We start from the raw sequence: 13,038 nt of genomic DNA on the forward strand, positions 1-13,038 counted from the left end.
TGATGGTGCCAAAGGTACACCGTGTACCGGTGGCATCTTCTTACTGGAGTGCCGTTCGCTCCTATCTTTGTCAGTTAGTTTTGTTGACTCAGTGCCAGTGCCCATTAGGTCCTTAGGCCTGTCAACGGTACCTGCCACTCCAGATCTTTGTGAGCTGGGATTGTCTCGGTGCCAATATTACTGACGATACCGAGCGTGCTGGAGATCTTTTGTGGCTAGCTTGGGGCTCACTCTGGTGACTCACTGTTTGAATGACTTTACAAGAGGGGTCTATGGCTGATTTCTTTGACCCATCCTTGGATGTTGAGGGCTGTGGGGAAGACTCACATCTGCCAGGTGACACTCAGTGAGGGTTTAGGGAGGGTTGGATGGCTGCCTCAATGGAGATGATCTTCTGTCTCAACGACTTGTCCTTGTGAGACCTGGGTCTGAGTTGCTGGCAGTGACCACAATTTTGTGGGATGTGGTCTTCCCTGAGGCAGCGTATGCAGCGAGACTGCTTGTCTGCCACAGAAACAACAAAGAGTCTGGTGGCACCTTAAAGACTAACAGATTTATTTGGGCATAAGCTTTCGTGGGTAAAAAACCACTTCTTCAGATGCATGGAGTGAAAATTACAGATGCAGGCATTATACACCTCTACCTCGATATAACGCTGTCCTCGGGAGCCAAAAAATCTTACCGCGTTATAGGTGAAACCGCGTTATATCGAACTTGCTTTGATCCACTGGAGTGCGCAGCCCCGCCCCCCCCAGAGCACTGCTTTACCGCGTTATATCCGAATTCGTGTTATATCGGGTCGCGTTAGATCGGGGTAGAGGTGTATACTGACACATGAAGAGAAGGGAGTTACCTCACAAGTGGAGAATCAGTGTTGGCAGGGCCAATTCAATCAGGGTGGATGTAGTCCACTCCCAATAATTGATGAGGAGGTGTCAATTCCAGGAGAGGCAAAGCTGCTTTTGTAATGAGCCAGCCACTCCCAGTCCCTATTCAAGCCCAAATTAATGGTGTTAAATTTGCAAATGAATTTTAGTTCTGCATTTCTCTTTGAAGTCTGTTTCTGTAGTTTTTTGTTCAAGTATAGCTACTTTTAAATCTGTTATAGAATGTCCAGGAATATTGAAGTGTTCTTCTACTGGCTTTTGTATGTTACCATTTCTGATGACTGATTTGTGTCCATTTATTCTGCCACAGGGATGGCCTCTTTGCAGGTGAACTAGATCATTGGGGAAGGGGCCCCCAATGAAAAATGGGGGAAAATAAAGTATTTTTTTTTATTGGGGGTAGAAAAAATGAAAGAAAGACTACAGCTAAGACTAAGGACACTAGCAAACAACTAGAAATGCTAAAGAAATTAGCAATCACAAACAGACTGCTAATGGTCCCATCTCTAGCCAGGGGCAGTTGAGAAGGAACTGAGGAGGGTTAGCCCATGTGGAAGGTCATGAGGAGAGACATGTACATGTGCGGGCCTAACATACACTGCTGCCAAAGTTCACTGATGAGCAGTGCAGGGACACAACCACACCTATAGTGGAGCACCCCTAGGACACTACTTGAAAAATTATTCCCATTTTACAGGTGTAGAAATCAAGGCACAGAAATGTGATGTGCACACAGCAGGACATTTGCTGAACAGGGAAAAGAACTCAAATCTCCTGATTCAAAGACCAAAATTCTATCTATTACACCTTGCAGCATCTCCTAAACCATAGGCATTACAGGCAGATTGTTAACGCTACCTATTATTAAGGTTACCCAACACTTCCCATTATAAGACCCTATTTTCAGTTGCTTATAACTTTGTCAAACTTTAACCATTCAGGACGAAATTTTCCATGTCTGCCTCAGGTTTCTTTTCTTTTCTTTTTGAAAATTTCAGCCAAAATGGTTCAGCTGTTTCTGAGAATGAGGCAAGGAAAAAATACATTGCTTTTTAATGTGAAAAATTTCCCAGTTCTCTTTGGAAAGTTCTAGTGCCCACATACTTCGGAGCAGGGATTTGAAATTTGGCAAGGGGGTGGGACTTTTATGTCAGGGATGTGCCTTTTACCATCATCATGAAAACCCACCCACATTTGGCCAAGTCATAAACCTCTGAAAAAAAATCACAGTTCACGCATGCTCAGAAGAGACTTGCTAGAGTTTAAAAGATAAAACCTCTGAAGATTCCGTCCTCATTGAGCATGCTCTAGTCTCTCCCGGCTCCTAATGATGACCAGACTCCACAGATATCATCTGCACAGAGCCACTGAAGATGCTCCATCCCCTCATAGTTCCTGTGTGTGATTGGAATGTTCACACACCATCCCCACAGAGTGACTGAGTATGCATCCTCCCGCCCAGAGCTACAGAGGTGAAGCTGGACTTTTTCCTATAATGGCTGCTCTGGGCTGGTGTGGACCCAGGCACTAGAACTGAGAGCATGGAGCCTGTCTCTCCTGTGCTCTTAATGATCACCCATCCCAGTGCTGGCACCCAGGTAGTGTGGAGGAAGAAGCCATCTAATTAAAAAACCAAGGGGAGAAGGGCCAGACCTAGGGCTCTGAAATGCAGTGTTGGAGGAGTATATTGGGACAGGGAGTCCAGGGGATGAAGACTGGGATTGGAGGCTGGCAGAGGGCAGAAACTGGGACTGGGAACCAGGGATGGAGACTGGGACTGAATAGGAAAGGAGACCAGGTCTGGGAGCAGGGGAGAGAAATGCAGGTGGGAGTTAGGGAGACAGATGGTGGGGGGGGAACAGCGATAGGATACAGAACTGGAGAGAGAGAGAGAGAGAGAGAGAGAGTGTGTGTGAGTGTGAGTGAGTGAGTGTGAAAGAGAATGGGAATGGCAGGGCAAAGAGACTGGGAACTAGTTGGAAGAGGGGAGATGAGAAGGAGAGGAGACAGCTCTGATAAGGGGCCACCTTACAAGGGAGAACTGGGACTGAATGGAGAGAGAGACTGGGCCAAGGAGCCAGAGGAGATGAGGACAATGAAGCCCAGGGAAGGAGACTGGGTGCAAATGGGGATGGGAAATGTGAGTGGGTGGTGATTGGAGACCATGGAGCTAGGAAATGAGAAAGCGAGAGACAGAGAGATCAGGGAGTGGGGGAGGGAAATGGCACTGGCTGGGCAAGGAGATTGGGAACAAGGAGTCAGGAAGGTGAGTGGAGGGGACTGGGAACGGCTGGACAATGAGACTGGAAGCAGGATAAGGGGGTGGCAGTCTGGGAATCTGGAGGGATAAGGCAAGGACTTACAGGGCAAGAAGCCTGGGATCAGCGGCCTGAAGAATGAAAACTGGGACTAAAGGTGAAGAGAATGGAACTGGGATGAGGAGCCAGAGGTGGGGTACAGACAAGTTTGGAAGGGTCAGATTGGAAGGGTCAAGGTAGAAGGGGCCAAGATTTGGGGGGGGGGGGGGGATGGGGAGGAGAGTGTACCCACTACAGCACAATCCCTTCTAGAGCCTGGAATGGAACCCCACATCCCTGAGTTTCACCACTCTGCTGCTGTCAGCAAATATCAGTGAAGCCCACTGGCAAAGCAACCCACCTGCCTCTAGTGCTGATCCACATAGAGGATGACCTACTCCTGCTACAGTTACTCCATCAGCTCAAGTGGCAGAGATGTTTGTGGTAGATGTAAGGGTTCTAACCCTGCTGACCACCCATGTGGCTGTCAATAAGGTGCCACATGATGAAAGTTCTGTTTTTTTCTAAATTGCTTTTTTAAAAACTTAGAAAGTACTCCCAAAAGTCTACATTAAAACAACATTATTAAGGTTGCAAATTCAAGCACTGAAAAGTTGGGAAATGTCAGAATTAAGGTTCCCTGTGTAACCTTAATTTGGCCCCCTTGTGTGTATGCATTAGGATGAAGTTTTTAATTACATTATCATATACAGTAAAAGCTGTTTTATCCTGCATATTGGGGGTACAGGAGGTGCTGGTAAATGAAAAATGCCGGTTAACTAAGAGGGAGGGATTTTGGGTCTGGGGCAGGGGCATGGGAGGGAGTGCGAGGCGCGGGCTCTGGGAGTTTGGGTGCGGAAGGGAGCTTGGGGCAGAGGGTTGGGGCATGGGAGGGGGTTCGGGGTGCCAGATCCGGGGGGGCACTCACCTTGGGCAGCTCCCCGCAAGCAGTGACCTGTCCCAGCTGCTCCTAGGCAGAGGCACAGCAGGTGGCTCTGTGCACTGCCTCCGCCTGCAGGCGCTGCCCCTGCATCTCCCATTGGCTGTGGCTCATGGCCAATGGGAGCTGCGGAGCCAGCACTCAGGGCAGGGTGGGGGCAGGGCACAGAGCTGCCTGCTATGCCTCCGCCTAGGAGCAGCCAGGACAGGTGAGAGTCCCCCGGATCTGGCACCCCGAACCCCTCCCACATCCAGCCCCCTCCCAGAGCCCACACCCCCTCCCGCGCCTGCACTCCGAACCCCTCGTGGCCATTCCTCTGCCTAAGAGCAGCAGGGACATGTCTTCTGGGGAGCCACACGGAGCCTGCCAGCCCCACGCCAACCAGGACTATAAACTGGACTTTGTATGGAGATTAGAAATGCCGGTTTATAGAGCTTTCCGGTTGGTACAGAGCTGGATAACACAGCTTTTACTGTACTCTTTTTTTCCCACAGGACCCTTGCCTCAGGACAGACCTGCTCTGGGGGCACTTTGTGGAGAAGGAAATTGTTGTCTGCAAGACCCTCACCTCATCTCTTGCAGAAACTGGAAAATCTGTAGTGAACGAGGCAGGGGACTTCTGGAAGAGAACAGCTGGTCTCATAATTAAGATAGCTGAATGCTGCCCTGGAGAACTGGATTCTATCCCTGCATCTGCCACAGAGTTCTTGTGTGTTTCTGGTTACTCCCTTTAAACCAAACTTTGCACAGGGGTTGGTCACTAATTGCGTATTCCTTAGTTTCTTGATGCTTGACTTGAGTCTCTTGGTCTGATTTGCAGAAAGGCTGAGCACTCATGGCTGCAACTGAAGTCAATGGGATCTGTTCTTTGAACATATTAAGAGCTATGTAAATGCTAAGTACTCTAAGAAATCAGGTCCAGGTCTCAAATTTGACACCCGAAGTTAATGGATGCTTTTGATCTTAATCTCTCCGTGCCTCAATTTCACCTCACAGAGGTGTTGTGAAAATAAATTGATTAATGTTTGTTAAGTACTCAGATATACAGTGATGACTGCAACAGACAGGCATGTGAGGAAATGATTAATTCTGTCTTTATGTCACAGTTTGAATAGTGTGCTGTAAATAAGTCCTAGAGCCATACAATGAAGAGAAAACAAAGTATTGAAGAGCTTCTCACTAAATGAGCACTGTCCATCCTGTGCACTAAATGAGGCAGAGAATTCTGGGGAAAAATAGTGTGTGATCATGTAATTAAACATTGCATCATAATGCATATGCAACAAGGAGGCCCAATTAAGATTGCATAATCAAACTTAATTGTGGCATTTCCTAATTTTTGAGTGCTTGACTGTGTAAACTTAATGTTCTTTTAATGAAGTTTTGTGTGTGTAACACACTGATAGGTTTCATGAATATTCTGTGCTGCCATGATAATTCTTATACACTTACCTAGAATGAATAAGTGTGAGTGCTTTCAGTGCAAGTGTTAACCAAGAATCTGTAAGAGCTTCAATTTCTGCTCTAAGTTGCAACCAAGCTTCTCTCTTTGCGGGACCAAGAAGACCTGTGGTGCAGAAAAGGGTACTCAATAATATGTCTGTATTTAAACTCAGATACCTTTCTGTTATTTCCTTCTGCTTCCATTAGTTGTAAGAACAGTTTTCTGTAGAGACTACAAACTGAACAGTTCTCTGAGTAAACAGAATCACGTTGAAAAGGATCAGCAAACAAAGGCACGGCTAATCCTTTTTATTTATAACTTCTCATTTGTCTCTCAAGAAACAGATGAGTAATATTTTTGATGGACACTTGCCTCCAACGTTATTTTTGTAGGTGTTGTAGATTTCTTTTACGCGTCTGTAACGGAAGGCCAATTTTCTCATCCAGTCCACTCCTCCACGCACACCCGTTGCTAAGCATAAATTAGCGCTGGTGGCTGCTGCAGGAAAGCCGTCTGTTCCGAAGTTATAGGTGCTATTTAGAGTGAAGAAAACTCCCAAATTAACAAAATATGATGAGCAAAAATTAACTGTCAGGTATACTAGTGACACTGATGGAGTTTCAAAGGTATAACTGAAGGCAGAACTTGGCCCAATATATGTTTCATGGTATTTTACAATTTTTCCAAGAAAATAACTTGCAAAACCAATGTATTATCTTGGTTGGTTCTGACTTACCTTAAGTCTTGGCCGTTGTCATCTGAAGACACATCATCTATATGAACCTGGTCACATTCCTAAGATGACAGATTTTTCCTTATTAATTATTATTATTAGGCTAAATTAAAAAACAAAAACAAAAAAGGCTTAAAGATCTTCTCATCGGGGGCTTTTTTTTGATTGTGTAAATCAGTAGATGGCAGTCTTGTTAAATCAATAATTTTACCCACTTTTTATGCTCCATTCATAGAAGAAATGTGCACTGTCATTAACTACTACTATTATATGGCTTTCTGAAAACACATTTTTGTATTTAGAAAGGAAAGCGGTTAAAAACAATTAGCGTATGTGTTCCATAAATGTTCTTGTACCCTTTCAGGTACCTTAAAACATCATGCTGCTCAAAGCTGATTCAGTCAGTGCATAAGTATAACTGAAACCAGACATTTTGGTAAATGTAACATATTAGAAAAATTAAACCTGATGCTAACCGCCAATGAAATTATGACCTCTGATTGCTGTTGAGCCACACACCAACATAGCCTGAGGCCAATGTTTCAGAGGAGTGCAGACAAAAAAATCTGTTCCTAGTTTGCCATTCATTTGAGAGTTGTGAGCTTCTCTCTTTCTCTTTGGTCTTAGTGTATGAAAGCAGCATGCAAAGATGAAAAAAATCTAAATAGAAATAGCCAAGTCAAATGACCTTTCTTCAGTCCCTTGTATATAAACTTTAATACAATACATTTATAATTAGCTTTATCTCAGTAAATTACAATGTAATAGTACATGTTGTTTGCCATTAAAGGGCAGTGGAACATGAATTACTATTAACAATTTGACATTTGGCAGGTAAATAAGCAAACCTCTAGCATTGTAATTCAAACTGAATCCAGCGTATAAAACAGTATGTCCCTATTATTTCAATAATGCCCTCTTTTCCTGCCTAACGTGAAGCCCCATAACAAAGATGATACATTTGATGTGCTAAAACACTGGAATTGTATATTTTTGTGTTAGTGCTTCCCTCTGAACAAATTTTTCTCTCTCCATGGATTTGTGAGGGATGGAGGGAAGATAGAAGTGGAAAGAAACTCAAACCAGCTGTTCCCTAACAGAATTAAAATCATGACCCTCAACCCCTGTTCTAAAACATCTATTTTCCAGCCAGTCTTCTCCCAGCAAGCAGCAAGCTCCAAGGAGGAAAAGACTTTGACCCTGTAACCTTCTCCTCCTCTCCTGAGGTCAACAACCTCAGATAAGAAAAAAGGAAAAGAAAGTCTATCTGGCCTCACATGATGGTTGTGAATTTAAGATTTAAAAAAACCCATAGGTTGCTATCTGAGGACACAGTTTAGAAAATTTCTAAAGCTATTTAGAAAATTAATGATATTTGCTCTATAACTATTCTATATATTTGTAAAGTGTGCAGTTCATACAGTGACAAGAATTTTGTTGCACCTTTGTATTTGAATTAATAGTAGTTTGGCTAAAAGAGAAATAAAAATGAACCATGATGTGAGAGGCAGAACTATATTTGCTCAGATTTAACCATCATCCAAGGCATTGCCTGCTTTGGCAGATACAATGGATTTGACGCACAATCAAAGTCAAAAATTAAACTACACATTTGCTAGAAAGGCTTGAAAATCAACTTGGCTGATACAAGTAGAAAATTTCGTGGTCATGTGACATCAACTCCTGTAGAATCTAAGTTTTCATTTCAAACCAAAACTAGTTTCTAGTCTGTATAGGTGTGACAATAATCATTCAAATGTGAACTGCAGATGTAAATTAATGCAGTGTCATCTTTCTGAGTCTACACACAATATGCTTCAGTGCCTCTGCTGCTCAGAGAGATTTTTCCAAGCTGCTGCAGAGTGACACCTGGATCTTCAGTTTTCTATGCTGCTATTCAGAAACCTGTTTGCAGTAGTGAAATGAACAAGAATCAAGTCAATTTCATTCTATCAGAGCCTGGGAGAGCAATGAATTGCAGCTGGAGCTAGTCACTGGAGAGGAAGGTTCAAACTGAGACTATGGGAAGGAGACACACCACTTGCAATGGCCACCAAGCTAAGGGAAGCAGCAGAGACCCATCCCATCACACAGGAGAGGCTGAGGGAGGGGTAGAGTAGTGGAAACCTCCCAACTCACCCATGCACCAGAAACTTTTGGACAGTAGATGGGAATAGTGAGAGAAAGAATGCTCCTTGTTCCTTCCAACAGCCAGAGAAGGTCTAGGGCCTAGGGAACTACAAAGTAGACAGGACCCCCACTTGTCAGAGGTGGATACAAAAGACAGGATCTAAGGACAGCATCCTAGTAGGCATCACAAGCACCTTCTCCTTTCCCAGCAGCTGGGATTGAGGTAGTTGCCTGCTCACCTGGATGGGTCGATAAAAAGGACTTTGACCCTGTAACCTTCTCCTCCCCTCCTGAGCTCAACAACGGATAGGATAAATTAAAATACGAGATTGAAAGAGAGAGATTGACTGATTTTGCAGAGATAAGTGGGGGGAAAAAAGAGAGACAGAAAATATATTGGAAGAGGCAGAGAACACAATGTAGGGAATGAGGAAAAAAAAAAGGAAACACCTGGAAAACAACAAAGAGAAAGATATTCTATGATCTGTTATAGGAAATAAAAGAAAAATTGAAGTCAGGATGGGAAAGAAGGTAAAATAAAAGCAAGGGAGGCAAATTATAATTTAGAAAGGATTAAATAGAAAATTGACTGACAATATGTTATAAGTAACAGAGGTCACAAACAGTATGCAACAGTTTTGTTCTTTTTAAATGCTGGACTCTGGCTTTGGGGCTAAGTATGGTTTGAGACAGGGATGGGACAGCTATTTTTCATTCTGTTTAGCTGACTAACAGTTTGGGCTAGTGGGTGTTAGGTAAATTTTTCAAGCCCTGGACACCAGAAGGAAAAATGCTCTTCTTTAACTCATTTAGCCGGAAATCTTTTTGCAGAAGCCAATTATCTCTTGACTGTTAATTAATCTAGTCTGCCTATTCTTCTGGAATATCCTGTGTTTGTTTTCACCTGCTTGCTTTGGGGCTGCTTGTCCCCGAGCAGAGGCAGCTATTTGAAGCTTTGTTTGGTATCTTTGTTAGCTATAATTAAGTCTCAACAAATGTCAGGTCTTAACATTTTAAAACCATGGGTTACTAAACAGATATCATAGAGATTTGATTGAATGAAGTTTGATGGAGTGACTGAGAGTGAGACAATTTTCATGCTTTGTCAGTACATTTTTTGCAAAGGTCTCTTTCAATGAAAACACAAAGACTTTCAGAAAATCCTAAAGCACTTCTAAAAAAGCCTCACTGATTGGGCGCTACCTCAGAAGATGGAAACAACATTTTATAAACACACTTTTTTAATGTTTTAAGAAAGCTATGAATAACATCTTTCCTTTACCTCTCTTATAGATGTATAAGGCCACTGAATCACACACATATAAAGTTTAAAGTTTTTATACTGCAAATACAGTGTATGATCAATTATATCCAGGCATTGTTTTTATTCTCCCTCTCGTGCCTTTAGCATATGTAGGTTTACAACTTTGTGAAAAATTTATAAGTCCCTTCAGAAACACAGTATTCATGCTGAACTCGAAATAAATGTATATGATTCATTCAAACATGTATTTTGTTATATTAGAATCAGCATAGATACCATCTCTGCATTAAAGGTGCTAGATTCTATTGTAGATGGGCAGGATGGGTCAGCACGCTAAGCAGTAAAAGTACCTGGTGAATTATGCTGAAAAAAGGCTGTGCTTTACTTCGAAGTGTGTTGACCTTGTAATTTCAGCACATCCAGTTGGAAATCCCCATCAGGGACTGCAAGTGGTGACATGTTTGTATCCAGTTTGGGGATTCTGATCATACAACCTGAGATGTTATTCTGCATGGCGAGAATGATCACTGAGAGGGAAAATGCAGTCAGTATTGTCTGGGGCCAAAATTTTAAACAGCACCTAAGTGACTTAGGAGTCTCAGTCCCATTTTTCAGTGACTTACGCACTGAACAGCTTAAATCTCATTGATTTTGAATGAAATTTAGGTTCCCAAGCGACTCAGACACTTGAAAATGGGACAGAGGCTCCTAAGTCACTTACACACATTTGAACATGTTACCCTTGGTGCACCCTTGTACCTACTATTGAGGAGAAAACACTGGCTATGTAGTCACGGAGGCTGCTACCTTATCATTTATTGGGCACTGTCAGTGTGCTCAGCTCTATACACACAGAGCAAGTCAGCCGCCAACCCTAAAAGGCCAATTCAATTCAGAACCATGTTGCATAGCTAGAAGTCTGGAAGCAGGGCACGTTTTGTTCTTGGTTTTTATAAATCTTGGGGAAAGGCTGCTGAAAGGCTTCATGGAGGAAGTGAGCTTTAAAGAGGATTTCAAGGCAGAGAGGGAGGGAATTCTCAGCACACCGAGGAGCCTGCAGGAAAGCATGAAGCTAAAAGCCGAAGGATACAAAAGAGGCTTCTAGGAGGGAGACCTGGGAGAAAGGGGTCAGCGATGGGAAGGGGGAGGATTGTCCTAGCTCTTTGGAGTACAGATAGCGGGCAGGTAGGGCTTTGCAGAGCCATAACGGTGAGAACAAGAAGCTTGAACTTGCTGTGGAAGGGGAGGGGAGGCTAGTGAAGCCATCTGAAAAGAGCAGTGGGAAATATCATTTTAGCAGCTGCATTTTGGACCTGATAATTGATTTAAATGGGCCTTGGATGAGATGAGGAAGGTGAGATGAAATACAGCAAAGCCAGAAAGAAGGGATGAATAGAAGAGTCAGGCATAGTCTTCCAGTGCACAAAGAGCTCAAGTCTTCTCTCTTCTCCATTCCCAAAGAGTTTGCTAACTCCCTATTGCAACCTTTTTTTTCCTTTCACCCTTTTTTGCTCTTATACAGTGGCCAAATGTTCCTGTGAATTCCCCAGAACCATCATTCACAACACTTAAAAGCCTGCCCAGCCTGCATAGGTATTTCCTTCTGGATCTAGCCCCTTAAAGTAGAATCTGAACATAGCTTCATATGCAAAATTTTAAGTTATGACAGAAATGTTCTGCAAATATTTACATTGTTCTGCTCATCTCACCATCCCTATGGCACGCTTGTGCCATAATTCTATAAAAGTATGCCTCACTATTCAATTTACTTTAGGAAAATTAATAAAAAAGAAATTAAGGCCATTGCAATGGTTCATCTTATCTGTGCCAGTAGTACATGCCAAGTGCAGTGATGTAATAACTAGCATGTGGATCCTCTATATTTCTGTGCTTCAAAACTAAAAAAAAAAAAAAAAAAAAAAAAAAAAAAAAAAAGCCACAGTAATACTGTAATCTTTGAATAAAAAGCGAATATAAGATGGCTTTGGACAAGTTTGCACGTTATGAAAAGGGAGAATATGAATAATGTTATGAACATATCCTCAAGAGGATGCAGAAGTATTACAGCCCCAAATCTGCTGATTATAGCTAAAATGCACTTCCACGTTTGCTTAATCTTCCTAATTTACCGTGAGAAAACTAACACCATGCTGTCAACTAATTGTTTCAATACCTTGCTTTACAAAGTAAAATGAGAATGGGGTGGGGGGAAATCCCTTCAGAACAAGCTATTTTCATTTAGCCTTTACATCAGTGTGTCCATTGAGACTAGCTGGAAGCTAGCCAACTCACAGGAAATGATCCTGGGGATTCTCTGTTCACCTCATATCTGTCATTACGCAATTATATCCACTGCTTCGTTTTCCCTACTGAACAGTAGAGAAATTTGGTCATGTACATGTGAGAACAGATCTGGCATAGGAAGTTAAAAGTCACAATCCTTTAAAAATGTGATCTACATAAAAATCCTCAACTAAAAAAAATTCCTTGAAGTTTAGAATATTGTGCTTAGGTTTTTTGTTTGTTTGTTTTTTTCAGTCTGCTCCATCTTTTAGTGTGTCTGTTCCAGATATCACAAGTATGCAATTTCTACATGGATATCTGCCACACCAGACGTACATCACCCTGTAAACTCTGTTCTCCTTTAGGAAACTTGAATTGTGCAGGGTGCTTTACAAGATGACATCTGCTTGAGTGATAGCTGTGTGTACTAGAGCTGGTTCATGTGTGTGGTATGTGTTTACAAACCTATTGATTCCTACACAATTTTAATTTTAGTTCTGATATTACCTCTTCAAAATAAATAGAGTTCTTATGGCTCTTTATGATTAAAACTTAGAAAAATAATAGCAGAAATCTTGCCATTTGTTAATTCTGGTATTTACATTTTATATAAAAAATTTGATCTCTCATTTGGTTATAAAGATCATGAAACATCTCATTTACAGAAACAGTTCAGTACATCTATATTTATACACAGAATGGCAAACATTTGCCAATGCAATAAATATTTAGCTTGTGTACAATGCTATTCTTCTGTACTTGCTAAATATACAACAAAAACCTGCATTACCTTTCAATCAGAGGTAATAAAAGCTAAAGTGCTGCTCTGAACTGCCTAACCCATCATCGTGGAATTCCTGTTAACATACAACATAAATCCATGTGAAAAAGCAGCAACTATGGTTCGCAGGTTCACAATACTGGCACTCAATTGGCAGAACCTGTCATCCCTGTCTAGTCAGCACTTTGTGACCCTACCATTTTCTCTACTTTCCCACCACAATTATTCTGTGCTGAAGAAAAAAGGTGCGGATTACCTGTAGGTCAGGCACAGGATATG

General features: G+C 42.3%; 1 protein-coding gene across 13 annotated transcripts in view; it reads right to left on the bottom strand.

Annotated features, from left to right (window-relative positions):
* Nucleotides 1-13,038, bottom strand: part of EYA1 (EYA transcriptional coactivator and phosphatase 1) — a 253,329-nt gene that overhangs the window by 26,048 nt on the left and 214,243 nt on the right. For all 13 annotated transcript variants that reach the window (XM_026662552.2, XM_026662509.2, XM_026662565.2 and 10 more), the window contains 3 exons: nt 6,305-6,363; nt 5,941-6,101; nt 5,577-5,691 (listed from right to left, as the gene is read on the bottom strand). In XM_026662552.2, coding sequence (XP_026518337.1) covers nt 5,577-5,691; nt 5,941-6,101; nt 6,305-6,363 — 335 coding nt within the window. The remainder of the gene's footprint in view (nt 1-5,576; nt 5,692-5,940; nt 6,102-6,304; nt 6,364-13,038) is intronic.

This window comes from Terrapene carolina, unplaced genomic scaffold (genome assembly GCF_002925995.2).
Source record: "Terrapene carolina triunguis isolate 2854851 unplaced genomic scaffold, T_m_triunguis-2.0 Scaffold58, whole genome shotgun sequence".
In the NCBI taxonomy this organism is placed as follows: Eukaryota; Metazoa; Chordata; order Testudines; family Emydidae; genus Terrapene; species Terrapene triunguis.